This window comes from Sminthopsis crassicaudata, chromosome 2 (genome assembly GCF_048593235.1).
Source record: "Sminthopsis crassicaudata isolate SCR6 chromosome 2, ASM4859323v1, whole genome shotgun sequence".
Classification (NCBI taxonomy): Eukaryota; Metazoa; Chordata; class Mammalia; order Dasyuromorphia; family Dasyuridae; genus Sminthopsis; species Sminthopsis crassicaudata.
The window spans coordinates 218,792,392-218,809,192 of NC_133618.1; the positions used below are offsets into that span (position 1 = coordinate 218,792,392).

General features: G+C 33.0%; 1 protein-coding gene across 1 annotated transcript in view; it reads left to right on the top strand.

Annotated features, from left to right (window-relative positions):
- The window catches only part of LOC141552713 (cadherin-13-like), a 313,423-nt gene that overhangs the window by 208,201 nt on the left and 88,421 nt on the right, over nucleotides 1–16,801 (top strand). The window contains exon 5 of the mRNA XM_074284738.1: nucleotides 137–390. Within this exon, the coding sequence (XP_074140839.1) occupies nucleotides 137–390 (254 nt within the window). The remainder of the gene's footprint in view (nucleotides 1–136; nucleotides 391–16,801) is intronic.

Below are 16,801 nucleotides of genomic sequence, written 5' to 3' on the forward strand. Positions count from 1 at the left end.
AGTGATAAGCTTCACCTTTAATGGGAATAAAAAGTTTGTACACTTTTGAATTATGGTACCTCTCCCCTAAATGCCCACATCTTCCCATACATATGTATATATTTTATCCTGAGATAATTCTCTGCATGTTTTTCAGCCTTTGGATTATGAAATTTCAGCATTTCACACACTACTGATCAAAGTAGAAAATGAAGATCCATTGGTTCCTGATGTAGCATATGGCCCCAGCTCTACAGCCACAGTCCAGATAACTGTCTCAGATGTAAATGAAGGCCCGGTTTTCCACCCAGACCCCATGACAGTGACCAAGCGTGAGGACATCTCTATTGGCAGCATGCTGTTGACAGTAAATGCCACAGATCCTGATTCCTTGCAGCATCAGACCATTAGGTGAGTATATTATTATCCAATCTAAGCCTGGAAAAGGAAGTGTAAATGCCTGCTCTGTCTGTAGAAATTGGTTGCCAGGTGCAACATACCATTAAATTAAACTTGTTAGAGACCCGGAGAAGGCACAGGAATTTGTCATAATGAAAAAAGTTTTGAGGTGATGGAGCTAAGAACTCTATTAGTTAGCTGAGAGATAACAGCTCTGTTTCTCATGAGACTGAGCAATAAGGCAAGCCTGGAATGTAAGACGCAGAGAGACAAGGTGAAGTTGTAGTTCAATGTAGAATTGTCAAATGATAAGTAAATGTTATCTTGGATGCTGTGGAGTGATGTCAAAGATGACCATCCAGGTAGGGCTTGGACTGGATTACCCAAAGATTCTTTCATCCCCAAGATTGATTTTTGTGATGTGGTTGTATGATTGGTAATTGCCCATAGAGAAGTTGCATTTAGAGTTATGTTATATACTGATAAAAGTGCAGGGGAGTGGGAAGGGCGCGCGAGAGAGATTTCAGAAATTCTGGCCCCATTTCTCAGGTTATATACAATACTCAAAAATAGTTATTGTCAGATTAGTATTAAGCAAACTATGATTAATTAATGCTTCAAATTTGAAGCTGCAAAATGAGTAATGTTCTTTATGAGGTATAGGTGCTTGTGTATCTGCAAATGTCTCTCTACAGGTATACATATGTGAACCTGTGACTTTACTAATGTAAGAAACAACCTGATAAAGAAACTCCTTCTATTGAAGTGGATCAGGGATTGTAAGATTTTTGAAAGTTTCATAGAATCATGATTTAAAGTAGAGAGGGAGTTGAGAGACCATTAATTCTATATCGCTGCATTTTATAGATTGAGAAACTGAGGTACAGAGAGGTGAAGTCACTTAGTCATGGTCATGTAGTCCCTGTATTAGAGAGAGATAGGACTTGAAAATCAATTTTCCTGTCTCAAAAGCCAGACCTCTACAATTGCTATATACTAGGTTGACTCTTTTGCTTTCTTGTTACTTAATAACAAAAATGTATGCACATGAAGGTCATTTGTGTGTGTATGTATATACATATATATGTATACATATATATGTATATACACACCTATATATGTGTGTGTGTATACATATATATGTATATATATATATATATGTACATATAGATATAGATATAGATATAGATATATAGACATATATATGAACAAAATCCTAACTTGCTTTTCATAAAATGTGTATCTTTATGGCAATTAGGATCATATGTTTAAAAAATCTATCAATTGGTTTTATAATCCTCCATAACTTGACCCCAGTGACTTAGAGTCCTTGGGACTCTTTCCATAAGATTCTCCAACTCTTGAACAAGGACTGTCTTTTCCTTTTCTTTGTATTCTTAGCATTTAGCATGATACAATGCACATAGTATGTATTTAATAAGTGCTAGTAATTCACCCTTCTATCCTCAACTATTTTGTTCAATAAATAATTATCTAAACATATTTATATTTTGAATATACATAAGTACAAATGTTTGTGAACTATATGTGCACATATATATATAGATAGATAAATATATACACATATATACATCTATATAATCTATATATTTATACATATAATACATGTACAGATATATAGTTCAAAATTTCTGAGAATACAGTATGTCCAAAAAACCATAATTTTATGCTTCTCTTTTCTTCACATGAAAGAAAATAGATATGAAAAAGAGAAACCTATTTTCCAATCCCACCAAATAAATCTATTTTACAATAAAACTTTCTGAAGTTTTGATCAACAGGATTATGTTAGAAAAGAATGCCTAAGTCCTCTAAAAATGTGAATCTGAAATAGTAATCTTCTTTTACACAGAACCTGGGAAAGAAAATACACCATTTAAATATCAGCAGGAATTCTTTACTTAAGTGTCTCTGGAAGAGACCTCTAGCTCAAAGGAATATCAGCTAGTCCACATTTTTCAAATATCTTCGGGGAAGTTTAAATGTAATTTTGTGCTGCTAAAGTAAGGGTTGAAATAGGTGACTCTTCTTCAGGAAGAATAAAATGGAGTAAAATTTCGTTGATATGCTAAATAACTTGTGTGGAAAAGAATGGCTTTGGTTTAGTGGACAGATGAAAGTTGGAGTATGATATAGAGGCATTAAAAAGTGAAATAGCCTCAATCTGAAAGTACAGATTTAACATTTTTGCATTAGAAAATCCAGTTGAAGTGATAGAAACAGTTTGCTTTTCTGCAGATGTAATATCTAAAAAACTCTACTATTTACTCTTTCATGTTTGCCAGCTATAGCTTCTTGCTGATCAATTTCTTAAATAGAAAACAGAAAGTCAGTATGCTTTTTGACTTACTTCCTTAGATAAACATATTAATCTATTACTGTCACTTATGTTTGTGGAATAGGGGGTAAACACTAGGAACTTTGTGGCATAGGCCTGCATGGAAGTGAGGGCTTTTGGGTCCAATGCACTCAACTTAGAACTCATCAGAATACCCTTACTCTCTGGTATCTGGTAGAAGTTCAATAAAAGCCAGACTATACTATTGATAGATTGCGCTGAGTTTCAGATAACAATTTTCTGGAAAAAATTTCAATTATTATATGCTACCTTTCATCTTACAAAATGAGAATTAGTATCTCATGAGATCAGAGACTGAACATGAGAAATCTTGGGAGCAGAGAGAGAAAATTCACAATCATAATGTTGATCCTTATATGGAAATACAATTAGAATCAATTACCTTGAGATATTTTTTGTAAAAAAAAAACCTACAGTATTCTATTGGGAAAACACATGGTGCATAATAGATTTTAGAGAAAGATCACTGAGAAGGCTAATTTGTTTCTTAAGTGGAGCTCACTATTCAAATAATTAAAAGTCAATTAAAATGTTTCTTAGACTCCTTTTCCTAAAGAACCTTCCAGCCTAGAAAAAGACAACTTAATTCAACCATATCACCCTACAATGATCTCTGTAGGTTCTGGGACTACCCATAACTGACAACTAGGAATTTAATAATTATAAAATATTTTATTTACCAGAAACATCCCAGCAGAAAAACTCATTTCATTTCAACAAATGTGTTTTTAGATCCTATTAGGTACAAAGTTCTGGGTACAAAGGAAACAAGACAGTGCTTGCCTCTTAGAAACTTATATTCTATTGAAAGGCTGCAAAAATATGTATACATAGATAAATAAATTTTCAAAATGAATATCTTTTTTCCCACTAGATTTATGATTTTGCAAGTCTAGGGCAGTGATTATTAAAGGTTTTTTGTTTGTCTGCTTTTTTTTTTTTTTTGTTTTTTGTTTTGTTTTGTTTTGTTTTTGCTTCAGAACTCCTTTACATTAAAAAAAATACTTTGGACTCCTGTAAAGAGCTATTTTGTGGGCTGCAACTTTTGAAAAATTTTTTTTTATTCAGTTGTTTCAGTCATGTGCGATTCTCTGTGATTTTGAGGTTTTCTTGACAGAGATACTGAAGTAGTTTGCTATTTCCTTCTTCAGCTCATTTTACAGATGGAGAAACTAAGGAAAATAAGATTAAGTGATTTGCCTAGGGTCACATAGCTCAGAAGGAAAGATTGAAACTCATGAAGATGAATCTTCCTGATTTCAATCCCTTATATCATCTAGCTGACCCAATGAAATTTACTATATTCAAAATTCAAATATCTGATGATGATGATGATGATGATAATGATGATGATGATAAAAATAGTTGTTTGACTTTATAGACCCACTGAAAATGTTTCAGGGATCCTTAGGAGTAGCAAGACCATAACTTGAGAGTCTCTGATTTAGGGAAATCCTCATTAATGATATAGACTTGTGGTATTCTTAGTCTTTGAGAGTTTTTGGTGGCACTGAGAAGCTGTGTGACTTGCCCAGAGGCACACAGCAGTATATATTAGAGATTGGACTTGAACTTAAGTCAGTTTGAGCCTGAGATGGGGAGTCTCTCCATCCATTATTCTTGTGTTTTTAATTTACAAAGTAATGGAAAGAAGAGGAAGAGAGTACTGGTTATAGGTTAACAAGAGCAAGTAGTAACATCAGCAAAGATCTTAAGTAGAAGGTCGCACTTGAACTGTATTTGTTCTTGTTTTGGGTGGAGTTCCACAATTCCTACCAAATTATGCACTCAACAGGTAAATTTTCCTCATTATAGAATCAAAGCACATAGTTGACTTTATCTTTAAATATGAAAACTTCTATGTCTCTCAGAAGGCCAAGTGGGTGCTAAAGGAAGACCTTACAACAAATACTTTCTCAGATACTTACTAGTCATGTGAGCCTAGACAAGTCACTTAACCCTGTTTTCCTTAGTTTTATTTTCTGTAAAATGAGCTGAAAAGAAATGACAAACTACTGAAATATTTTTGCCAAGAAAACCCCAAATGGAGTAAAATGATTGAACAACAACAATAACAACCAGTCTTAGAATGCCTTCACCTAAAGCAAGAACAAATAATGTTTATATATGTACTTTGCAAACCTTAATGTTCTATGTACATATTAGCTGTGATAATAATGATAAAGACTAATTTTAGTTTATTTGGGACATTCATTGATAATTTCTCCACTATTACCTCCGTAGACAGGTACCATCTGAGGACCAAATGACATAAACTTTATTCATATAGATCTCTGGCTATGAATGCTCCTTCAAAATGTATTATTCTATGATATTATGCTAAAAGCAGAGCAGCAGGAACCATTTTATAACAAATACAATTAGAATTTTGTGATGGAAAGCAGCTACACCTGGTCCTTTTCTTTCTAAATTTGTATTTAAGGAACATGGGTACAGCTCTTTAATGAATTGGACACATTCCTTTTTGCTCTTGCAAATCAAAAGATAAGCACTCATATCTGTGTTAATAGTATTTTGTTACATTGAGCTAGGAGTGGACTTCAATAGCATCTGAGCCTTTTGGCTAATTGTTCTCAGATACTGTAACTGAAATGATTGTGTTTGGCAGACATACTCCAACATTACACTAACCCTACCTAACCTGTGAATTCATTCAGTAGATGGTGTGTATTGCAGCTATTTACCACCATCACTGTATGAATTTGATCTTCTCCTTCATGAATAGCATGTAAATCATAAGGGTATCTCTCTTTTAAACAAGACAGAATGCCAGCATGGCAGGGTCTATTAGAAAAATTTTTTGCTATTCGACTATCAAATAATGATTGTCGAAAACTGCCTGCCAGGAAGCCTAAATGGATATACTAAATATTACTTTCCTTTCCCCTAGTTTTCCTTATTTAAATATTTTAAACAAACATTTAAATGGCTACTAAATTCAAGAGAGGTGGGGCATAAATTGACAATAAGTACTAAGTGATACAGTGAACAGATTGATTCATCTTTCTGAATTCAAATCCAATCCAAAACACCTAATACTTGTGGGACCCTGGGCAAGTCAGTTAATTCAGTTTGCATTAGTTTCCTCATATGAAAAATGATCTAGTGAGAAAATGGGAAATCATGTTAGTATTTTTACTTAAAAAATGTAGTCAGACACAACTGAAGTGACTGAACAATAACACCATATTCATAATTCTGTCCTAGGCACTGGAGACACAAGAAGCAAAATTAAATAATCTCTATTCTCAAGTTCTACTTGGGAAATATGTCATGTAGATGGTACAGTAATTACAAACAATATAAAAAGTAATTTAAAGAGAGGAAATGGTCATAATTGGGTGATGGAAAGGGAAGATGGGGGTCGGATCAGGCAAAGCCTAATATAAGAAATGACACTTAAGATGTACTTTGGTTTAGGCATAGTATCAGGAAAAGAAAGAAGTTCATTCCAGGTAAGAGGCAATATTTGAGGAAAACTATAGAGAAAAGAGATGGAATTGTGTATATGGGGAACAACAAATGGTCTTGAATTCTCCTGAATGGAAAAAGCATGAAAATTAAAAAAAAATTTGAAATGAGACTAACAATCTTAGTTGTCCACACAAAATGCCTTCACTGAATTAAGGTTTGATGTTTTGCTTACAACTTTTATAAAAAGATTTTATGTCTTTCATTATATATTCAAAGACATTAGCTCTACTACAGTCTTTGTATAAAGATTCTTTGATAATTCCTGACACATTAATTTACAGGGTCCATTTTGTCCATTATGATGGACTTATCTTCTTATTAGTATAGTACAAAGAATGCTGTATTTGAAGCCAGCAGATCTGTGACCAAGCTTACTTCTAAAAATTACCAGCTATAATATTTTGGGCAACTCACATTTCTCTGCACCTCAGTTTATTCCTCTGATAAATATCCATAAATTGCTTTTATTTATGCTATTTAATATGCAAGCTTGTTAAGAAAAGAGCACTTTGTAAACTTAAAAACCTACAGAAATGATCAATTATTATCATTATTTTGTTCAGTATCTGACACATAATAGGTGCTTAATAAAGACATATTAACTTGACTATTTGTTTAGAATACATAATATAAGTATATGTGTGTTTGTATAAAGTAGTATGTACCATAAGTAAAAGTAAAAGATGTACAAAACTAACCAGAAAGCTAAAAGCAATAGATATTATCAGAACTTGGAAATTAAAGAAATTGTGGATATTAAGTTTAATTTTTAGTTTCCTAGTTGCTAAGGCAAAAAATTAATTCCTTTGTATTTTATTACTATTAATATATTACAAAATTATTATTATCATTACATGTTCTTGTGTCAGTCAATAAATATTTTGTAACCCAAAGGAATTTACCTTTTTGTATTAGCAATTAGCAAAGGAGAGATAAATAATGTCTCCCTATCAGAATTGTTTAATCTCCAGTGCCTGATAATCTCTCTCACTTTGCTTTTTTTGATTAGTCTTTTGCTATTTTAACTTTTACTCACAGGTTTATATTAAAAATAAATATTCAAGCCAAGTTAAGTAAACATACATTTTCTATCACTTATTAGATTCTAGGCACTGTACTAGAAATAGGAAAATAGATCGGAAATTACATATATAAAAATATAACTTCCAAATCATGAACAAAGTGTCAGTATCATTTCTGCAGATTCCATGAACAAAGAAAGCCTATTATTCTGACTTGGACTAAATCTCTGTCAGATGAAAATTATAGATAAAATCATTTTATACTACTTAGCCAAATCCAATAAGGACTAAGTTTTCAATTGTAAGGACTCTATGGATGAGAGAGTTATTTATTAGGTATCTATTGTCTGGTAGAATTATACATAGAATAAAAGTTTTCTTTGAAAATTCTCATTAGGCTGTATTTCTGTATGATAATAAATTTGCCATGAGTGGACAAATCCTAATGCAGCAGAGAGATTGGGGTGCCTAATTAGATGATTACTAAAACCTTCTTTCTAGTTTGTAATCACACTTTCCAAAAGCATTTATTATGACCTAGCACAGCTTATCATTTTAATTCTTAGTGGTTTGAGTTCTACATTCATGGTTTAGCCGTGCTTAAATTTTACTGTAACTCAAAGGAACTAATAGTTAAGAGTAATGCAGTAGAAAGGGCTATGAATTTGGAAGAGGAACATATAAGTTTAAAAACTAGTTCTGCCATTTTTCATATTTTAGGGAAATCATTAAACTCAGTGGTACTTTAATTAACCCTGAAGAGCCTAAGGCTCCAGGTTCAGCTTTAAATAAATTCTTTCCAATTAAAATAATGCTAACTGTACTTTCACTCATATCATCAAAAGATACAAAAAAAAAAAAAAAGACCTAATAGCAGATGGAATTTCCTCCCCTCTTCCTTGTAATGCACCAAAAAACTTCTAAATCTAGATAACATCACCTCCATGTGAAGATGAGAGTCTTTTCAGGTCAGAAAAGTCAATGATCTTTCTATCTACATTTGCTAATATTCACAAATTATTTTATGCTTTGTAAAAAATAGGGTATGTATTATTTGAATCTGCATGTGTCTGAATACCTCATCCTCCACTTCCCAGGTTATAATCTTGGTTTTCCAGATTTTCCATCTTTCAGCCTAGTTTCCTTGCTGCTAGGCAAATTTTTATTCTACCCACCATCCCTAGAGGTCATTTCCTCATTCTAAATATAATTTAAGTGTGGATTTATGAGTCAACCAATTAATGATTCCCACCCCTACTTAAAATACCTAACAAAAAGAGCAAGATGATATGCCTAGATTCTTTAACCAGGTGAAAACATTCTCAATTCAGTAATTAAGAATAGGTTTTCAAATACATGGGGAAAAATTCCTTGGTCAATTTAGATGTCCTTGAAAAGAATGGGAAAAATTATAATGACATTGCACAATAAGTATATTTAGTTTGTTTGAGAAAAGTTTTTTAAGTCTTAGGAGTTTTCTGTAAATTACTAATATAGTTTGAACTTCACAAATTTGAATATTTAATGATCTAATGGTAGAAGTCTCAATGCAGCCTGGTTCTCAGTTTCCTTCTTTCCATCTAAATTTCACTAGATAAGTACCTTGTGATTTGCAGAGAATTTAAGTTTAAAAATTTCTCATTGGTTTTCTATTACTCCTACCAGTGTTCCTGAAAATGGCTAGTTTAGTGTTTACAATAGGGTCTGAGAACAAATATCGAATTTTCAAGTTTCATATATTAAATATCTCTGCCTCCTTTGCCAGAAGGTCTTTTTAATTTTGTTATCTATCTATCTATCTATGTTTATTTTTGGTAGGTATATTCTGATGTTAGAAGGGGAGCAAGGAAAGAAAGCTATAGCAATGAAAGTTGGCAATAGCATGACAGCTATTATGTTTTCAATAAAATAAATTTAATAATTCAAAGAGACAAACAAAAAAAGAAGAAAGGTAGAATTTTATTACCAGCCTGTCTATTTGTACCATCCTGAATCAACAATCACGAAAGCTGAAACGGACTATTGGGATTAGTTTCATCCAATAAATATTTTGTAGTTGTCAAAATGGTGAAGGCATCATAGGATAGAGTGCAATGATTTTGAAGTATATCCAGGCATATACTACTATGTGTTTAGACATTTGGATGAAATGTTTTAAAGACACATCTTGCTATAGGTAGCTTATTTGTATATTTTTTCTGAAAATTTCATTGAAAGTTTTAATGCATTATCCTTGAACAGTCCAATCGAGCCCCTGAAACACACCATTCTCATCCTAATATTATTCTTTAAAGAGCCTCTATTACTGACCCTGCAGCAGATTCTTTTGATAGTTTTTTGAAATCCCATAAAAGTTGCCTCTAGGCTGAGGTAGAAATGTTGAGAGCTGCTGTGGGCTCAAGGGTGGAGCATAAAGTTGAAGATCAGGTAGAAGAAAGAGGAAGAGGAAGGGGACTAAGCAGAGATGAAACCATCTCAAAACCTGCACTATTATTAAATCCTTGAGTCCCTGGCTCAGAGGAAAGTAAGCCTTTTGAACTTTAGAGATAGGGAATTTTGGGTTTCTCATAAATGTTATAATCTTAATTGTGTCCCTGAGATATTCAGAAGAATGTCTATATTGGGAGCGTAGGAGGGAAAAAACAAAGCAAAAACCCTCAACATACCCAATCAGCTTTACTACTGAACAAGCCCAGAAGAGATGTCTTAAAGGGGATGCCTTGGGGACTATAGCAAAATAACTTCCAAGAATTGTTTTAGCTCTTTACTGATATTGTCTCAGTATTAGTCTATTCCTCATGCACTTTTACCAGTATTACAAGATTTTTGGGCCAGTTGAACAACTATACTATCGCAGTAAATGTTCCTTCTAAAATCTAATTGTATTTGTCTGATTAATTGATATTAATAGATAATTGTGGATGGAACTACACTGCTGAGGGCTTATGAATTATAATATTAAAAAACCAGTATTAAAACTATTCATAGAAGCATGAGAGGCGAAGTAGCAATGAACTCTGCTGATTTTAGTAGATGTTTGAAGAATGGTTCCAAAATCATTAACATGTCCTGAAACATACACACACACACACACACACACACACACACACACAATTAAAGCCATAGAAAAGACTGGCCAGAGCCCATTATAAAGCCTCAATCTTTTTTTTTTTTTTTTTGTTTTGTTTTGTTTTGTTTTTTTTGTACAAAAGCAGGAGGATGAAGAGGATGAGATCAATTAAATATAATGTTTATTAAGCACCTTCTATGTGAAAGACATTGTGCTTGGCCCTAGGAAAACAAGACAAAATAAACAAGTAAATAATCAAATAATCCCTTGCCTTTCAGGAACTCACATTTTATTCAATGCTCGGTAAAGATCACTATATACATAATTTTGGGATAATAAAGCCTTCATCCTCACCCCCATCTATGAGTTAGAATTACTATAGTTAAAAGACACAGAATCATAATAATATGGGCAAGTAGTTTATTAGTTTCTTAACTGCTGGAGTTGTGAGAAGGAAAGCGTTTTCTAGACTCTTAAAACATGTTCTAACGCTATATCTCTCCCCTGCACAGATCCACCTGCCTCACACATATTCCTTTCTCATGCCTGATTACACAAGAAGATACTCCAGAATAAAACCTTCCCCCCCCCAGAATTATTCCAACAAACCCAGGAACAATACAAGTAGAGAAAGCTACATATCCCTAATCCAAGCTTCCTAACAATCCTTGGCCATCCTTTTTCTTTGTCCCATTTTCTGCAATCTCAACAATCCTCTTAATAAATCCTCCTTCCACTCCAACCTATTTGCTTCCTCCTTGTTCCACCAAACTTCTCTCTCTGAAACACCTTATGTTTCTTTTCTAATATCCTATCTGCCTCTCTCACCAATCCCTCAATCTCACAGTAGTCACCATTCTTCTCTGCCTTAAACCTGAATGTAAAGGCAAGGGACAGAAAATTCTGATAAATAAAATTCCTGAAAATAAACATATAAAACATAGGTTTCAAATTTTAAAATGTAAAACACATGAATTTTTTGAAAAAGAATGCATGACTGTAATAGTGAATGCTGCAGCAGCAATATCTCCAACATATTAACATTTGTATAAATGATAGTGGCAGCCAAAGTATGACATCACAGAGAAGAAAGCCACAGTATTTTAAACTATTATTTCAGTAAAATAAAGAAATGATGGTACCCATCCAGGGGAGAAAGAGACAAGAAGCAAAAATACCTAATTGATTTGGTGGCATCCCAATCCACCATATATTTGTCAACAAACATTTGAATTTCTCTGAAACATTTTTATGCCCTTATTGTTTCTTTCCATTAATAGAATACAAATCCTTGGGTGTTTAGTTTGTGCTATCTCTCTCTGTCTCTCTGTCTCTGTCTCTGTCTCTCTGTCTCTCTCTCTCTCTCTCTCTCTCTCTCTCTCTCTCTCTCTCTCTCTCTCTCAACAAAATTATCCATCCAATGACATTCACTGCACAGTGGTTTTAATGAAGGAGGGCAAATTCAGAAACCTAGTAGGATGGCAAACCAGAATGAGTTAAAGGAAGAGATAAGAAATCAGAATTTTTAAAATTCACACATTGGAAGTGAGGTGGGTGCTATGTAGAAAACACAAATAGACTTTGTTGCAAAGAAAAAGAAAAACAAAGGAGTCCATCAATGAAACATTAAAGGACCTTTTGTGATAACTAGTTCTTGTGCAACCTTAGTCCAATTGAACCTATTCACTGAACCCTGAATGTCTGAAGCAGATTTAAATTAGTTATTCATATCTTAAAAGTTAAAATGAATGCAAAAATGTCTTATCCTGATTTCTTATGGGATCTGTACTTTTCAAGTAGTTTTCCTGCTTGTTCTTTAAATTTGTATCTTGTTTGATAGTATAATCTATTTGTTAAGTTCAAAGTAGCTAGAAAATGCATTAGAACATAAAGAAAATTAAATTCCAAAGGTGTAGTAAAATTCTGATGGCAATTTTTATCAATCTACCCCCAATGAATGAAGTATTTTTTAAAACTCCAAGATTAATGTGATTAATGTAATAATTGAAACTCATTTAAAAAAGAAGCACTAGAATGATAAGAGATTTGGCAGAAACCAGATGCTAGTATCCTTAAAAACTATCAGTTCCATGTGTTCTAAGATCACTGGGAATAGCCAGTAAAAACCATTCAATTAAGAATACAGATGTGTTCACCACAAATCTTTAATCATTTAAAGGCAAAAAAATGTTAAAATACCTTTCATTTGTCCAAAAATGTTCTTCCAAAATTCTTTTTAATTTGTTATTTATTATTAAATGAATAGCCATTTCCAAATATTGATTTAATTATCACAAATTTATTACATCTTGGAAGATTTAAGCCTTTTGATATGGAACTTTTTTTTTTTCCTAGCCATCATTTACATTTTAATCAGAAGTTAAGTCTCTGTATCCAGGAAAGAGTTAAAAGCCAAATTTAATAACATTTCTACCTGGGGAAATTAAAAGAAAAGCCATATTCTCTTGAATTCCATTATTAACAGTTGATCTTAATTAAAAATAGTTACTGACCTCAATAATCTTTTTTTTTTTTCCTTCATCTTGAGATCAGTTTAGTTATTTTTTTTTTCTTAACAAGTCTGGGATGAGGGGGTATGAGATAGTAATGCATTGTTTACAATGATGCCCTTGCAATTTTTAATTAAAGGGACGTCCTTCCATTTGTATATTTTATGGCTCCAGTACATTTTTATTACCTCCTGTGCTGTTGGGATTTCAATTATTTATGTAAAGTTGTTATTACACCTCACTCTTTGTAAGTGGTCAGACTCTATGCTGTGAAAACGCCATTGGGGTAAATATCTAATTAATTAAATAACTAAATTTTAAAAGGCTTTACATCCAAGGTAGCTAAAAATGGAATTCTGGCTTCAATACTGCTCAGAATATGGAAACATTTAATTATCCCATGCGATTAGATGCCTTTGATTTGGCTAAAGCCAGATAGCTGACCTTTGAATAGAAAGTCAACAGCATATTTTTGTTACAGCTGATGTGGCTTTTTTCTAAGTCATCTATTTTGAAATGAATTGTTCTAAGTTTTGTTGAGTTTGAATATTAGAGGCATAATTTTTACTGTCCTGTATTTCAAAGTTTAATTATGAAAAGTCATCTAGTTACTCAAGAGCACACATGCTCCCAGAACATAATATAGAAATACATGATAAATGTTAATGTGGTTGTCCTTTAGCCAGCCACTCCTATATTTGGTCGATTTGCTTAAGACTTTTTACAAAGAGGAGACTTTATTGAGAGGAAGATATCAACATAATGCGCATTTATAGTCTCAACATTCTGTATTCAATTGCAAACATTTCAGAACCTAGAAATAATGCAGTGAAATAAAGAAAGTTCAGATTACTTTTATTACCCTCTCTTAGACCTGTCAATCACCAATCCCAGGCTGTCAACAAATATTCTGTGTTCTCCCTGGGTGCATATCACTATACTAAGCACTAACCATGGATAATGAAATCACAGGCCAAGAATCATGTAACTAATTCAGGAAATGTATTTCATAGTCTGTTGCTGGTTTGCTTTCCAAATATCAATCTGAGAACTTGATACCTTAAAATGCAATAAACATTTTTAAAGAGATTGAGCTTCCTTTATAGACTGATTCTCTTGAAATGCCTTATTTCAGAATTTCTCAAGGTCAGACTCCAGATTATTTTTTCTTAAACAGAAATTTCCAATGGCAACATAGCTTGAAAGAAAAATGGAGACTGCTTTTGGGGAATAAATATATTAAAGTGAGACGTGCTTAGTGCTATGCCTGATACATCAAATGGGCTTAATAAATGTTTATTGAGTGATTGATTGACTTCTGTAATTAGGCATAGAAGAAAAGATGGTTAGATCAATAACACATAGAATATTTTTTCATGATCTTGTAATGTTTCTGTTATTTTGGATAAAATGTTTTCTCAGATTCGAATAGATATTTGCTAGACTAGTTGACCTTTAAGGTTCTTCCAATTTACATTGTTTTAATTAAACTATCACTTCTTCTGTGAATTTTTCCCTGATCCCTCCCTACTGTTTGGGTGCTTCATGGGAATAAGACTTAATCTTTTTTTGAGAAACACATTGGCATAGTGGATAGAGCATTAGACTTGAATTCAAGAAAAGCTGAGTTTGAATCACTCCACAAATAGTAGTTATGAAACTTAATTTCATTCAGACTCATTTTCCTTGTCTGCTCAAGAGAATGCTAATAACAGCATGCATTTCTAAGGGGTTGTTGCAATATATCATATAAGATAGTGTATCTATTGTTTTGCAAAGTTTACAGTACTATAAAATGTTAACTAATATCTAAATTTTGATTATCTCATAGTCTGAGTATAACATCTTACATGTAATGGCCATTTAATAAATGTTTGGATTATATTTATAGGAAGAGAATTTCAGGATGTTATATGGCAAGAATGAGGGCAAGTAAAATGTTCCATTATTACTCTCATAATACTAAGGAAAAGTTAGACAGCCAACTAGCCTGTGGGATAGATTCTTTATAATGAAATTATGGAAAGATATAGACAAAAATCATAAAATATGAGCAAACATGGAGGGATTGAGATATTTTTCACTAGAGGAAAGTCATGAATTAATTAAATCAGAGATACATTTCAATAGTCAAGAGTGTTTTTAGTCTATTTTGAAACTGGGCCCTTAAAATAATATAGATGAAAAATAAAAAAAATGCCTTGCAATAATGATGTTGTATCTAGTAGAGATTGGGTATGCAGAATATTAGGCCAGCTACAATGATCCAGGGATACCTGTACTGTTCCCTTCTTTTTGAGTCTGTGTTTAGTTTCTAGACTCTAGAAGAAATAGTTTCAAAAATAAGTGTAGTGTTCTGGTTAGCTCTCTGAAGGTCTTGGGACCAGCCTTCCTTTTAGCAGAGCAATCACCATGAGAGTAGCCAGGAATAAAGTCCGAATTCTTTATTATCTCCTTCAGACTGTCTCCTTCACCTGGGCCCTGGCTAGCTGGGGTGGGTCTTGGATTCAGTGGAGGAAGCAGAAGAGCCACCAGGAAGGCCTCTGTCTTGAAGTCTGTCTCTGGCTGAGTTTGTCCCCAGTTTATATGCTCTATTACAAGTACATCATTACAGTATACTGAGTATAAACCAATCATTATATCACTAGGGAACAATTATTTGTTGTAAGATTAAATCACTCATACTGAACTAGAGAACTCAAGTGCTAAACTAGATAACCATTGTCTTATCAATTCCACTGAGTTAACACCTTGTTTAAATCAATCATACTGAGCCTTAAGTATATTTCTCCAAAGTTCCTGCCCTATACAAATTAGTGGTGTGAAACTAGAATGTGCCTTGAATAGGAAATGACACCTTGAGTAGAAAGTGCCATTTAAGCTGAGAAAGATATTGAGAATTTGGAGAATTCTACTAGTTGAGCAAAAGAAAGGGATACTTTCCAGGGAGTAACATCCAGTATTCTACAATAATGTTTGTAGTCTCCTTATTCCTTTCAATGAATGGGAATGGAACAGTCTTCTAATAGAAAGCCAGGGGATATTTATGCCACTCTTAATTCCTATTTTAGGGAAATAGCATTAAAACATAATTTTATCATTTTAATGGATCTCTGATTATACTAATGTGGATATTACTTCCAGAGTTTCAGAGCATGATTTATCCACATTTTCTCTCCTTGCTTCCTATATCTGACATTCCATCTCCTGTGATTCTGTGACTTTTCAGAGTCTATAATCTCTATATTTTTTCCCCTCATTTCCATGTTTTAGAACCTTCATTTTCTTAAGGTTTCTATCAAGTATCATTTAAGTAAAGAGATTATCAAAAGACTAGTCCTTGGAAAATAGGTACATTTTATCATTGGAACTATAATTACCCCCCCAATAGTTCTTATACCCACTATAGTACAAGCTGTAATATAAGTTATTTATGGGTATCTCCAGGCCTATAAGAAGGACTTTAATGACAGAAATAATTTTGTAAAAAAATAGAATTTTCAAATCATCAATAAACACTGGAATCCAAACTCAATGGTTTTTCCCCTCCACTATAAAAGACCCCTGTCTTCCATTCATCTACTCTCCACTGGCCTTGATCTTGCCATAAATACCTTAGTTTTGATTCTACTTTTTTAGATTGTCTCTTGTTAATATTTTCCTTGAAAACTCTTACAATGAATTTGGACTTCATACTCCATTCTGGTTTACTTCTGACCCTTTCCAAATGGAGAGTTAGTTAAAACTGTTAACTTGTTCATTTAGAGAAATTATTTGATCACCATCTAGTATAAACCCTTGCTAAACTTAATTTGTTAATAGATCCTGATTATCTCTGTGCTGCTCCCACCCCTTTTCTCATGCTCAACATATACACATCCTTCTGATGAACCTTCTGAATTTTACAACTCCATTCCATAAGTTTATTGGAAGATAACCCACTGAA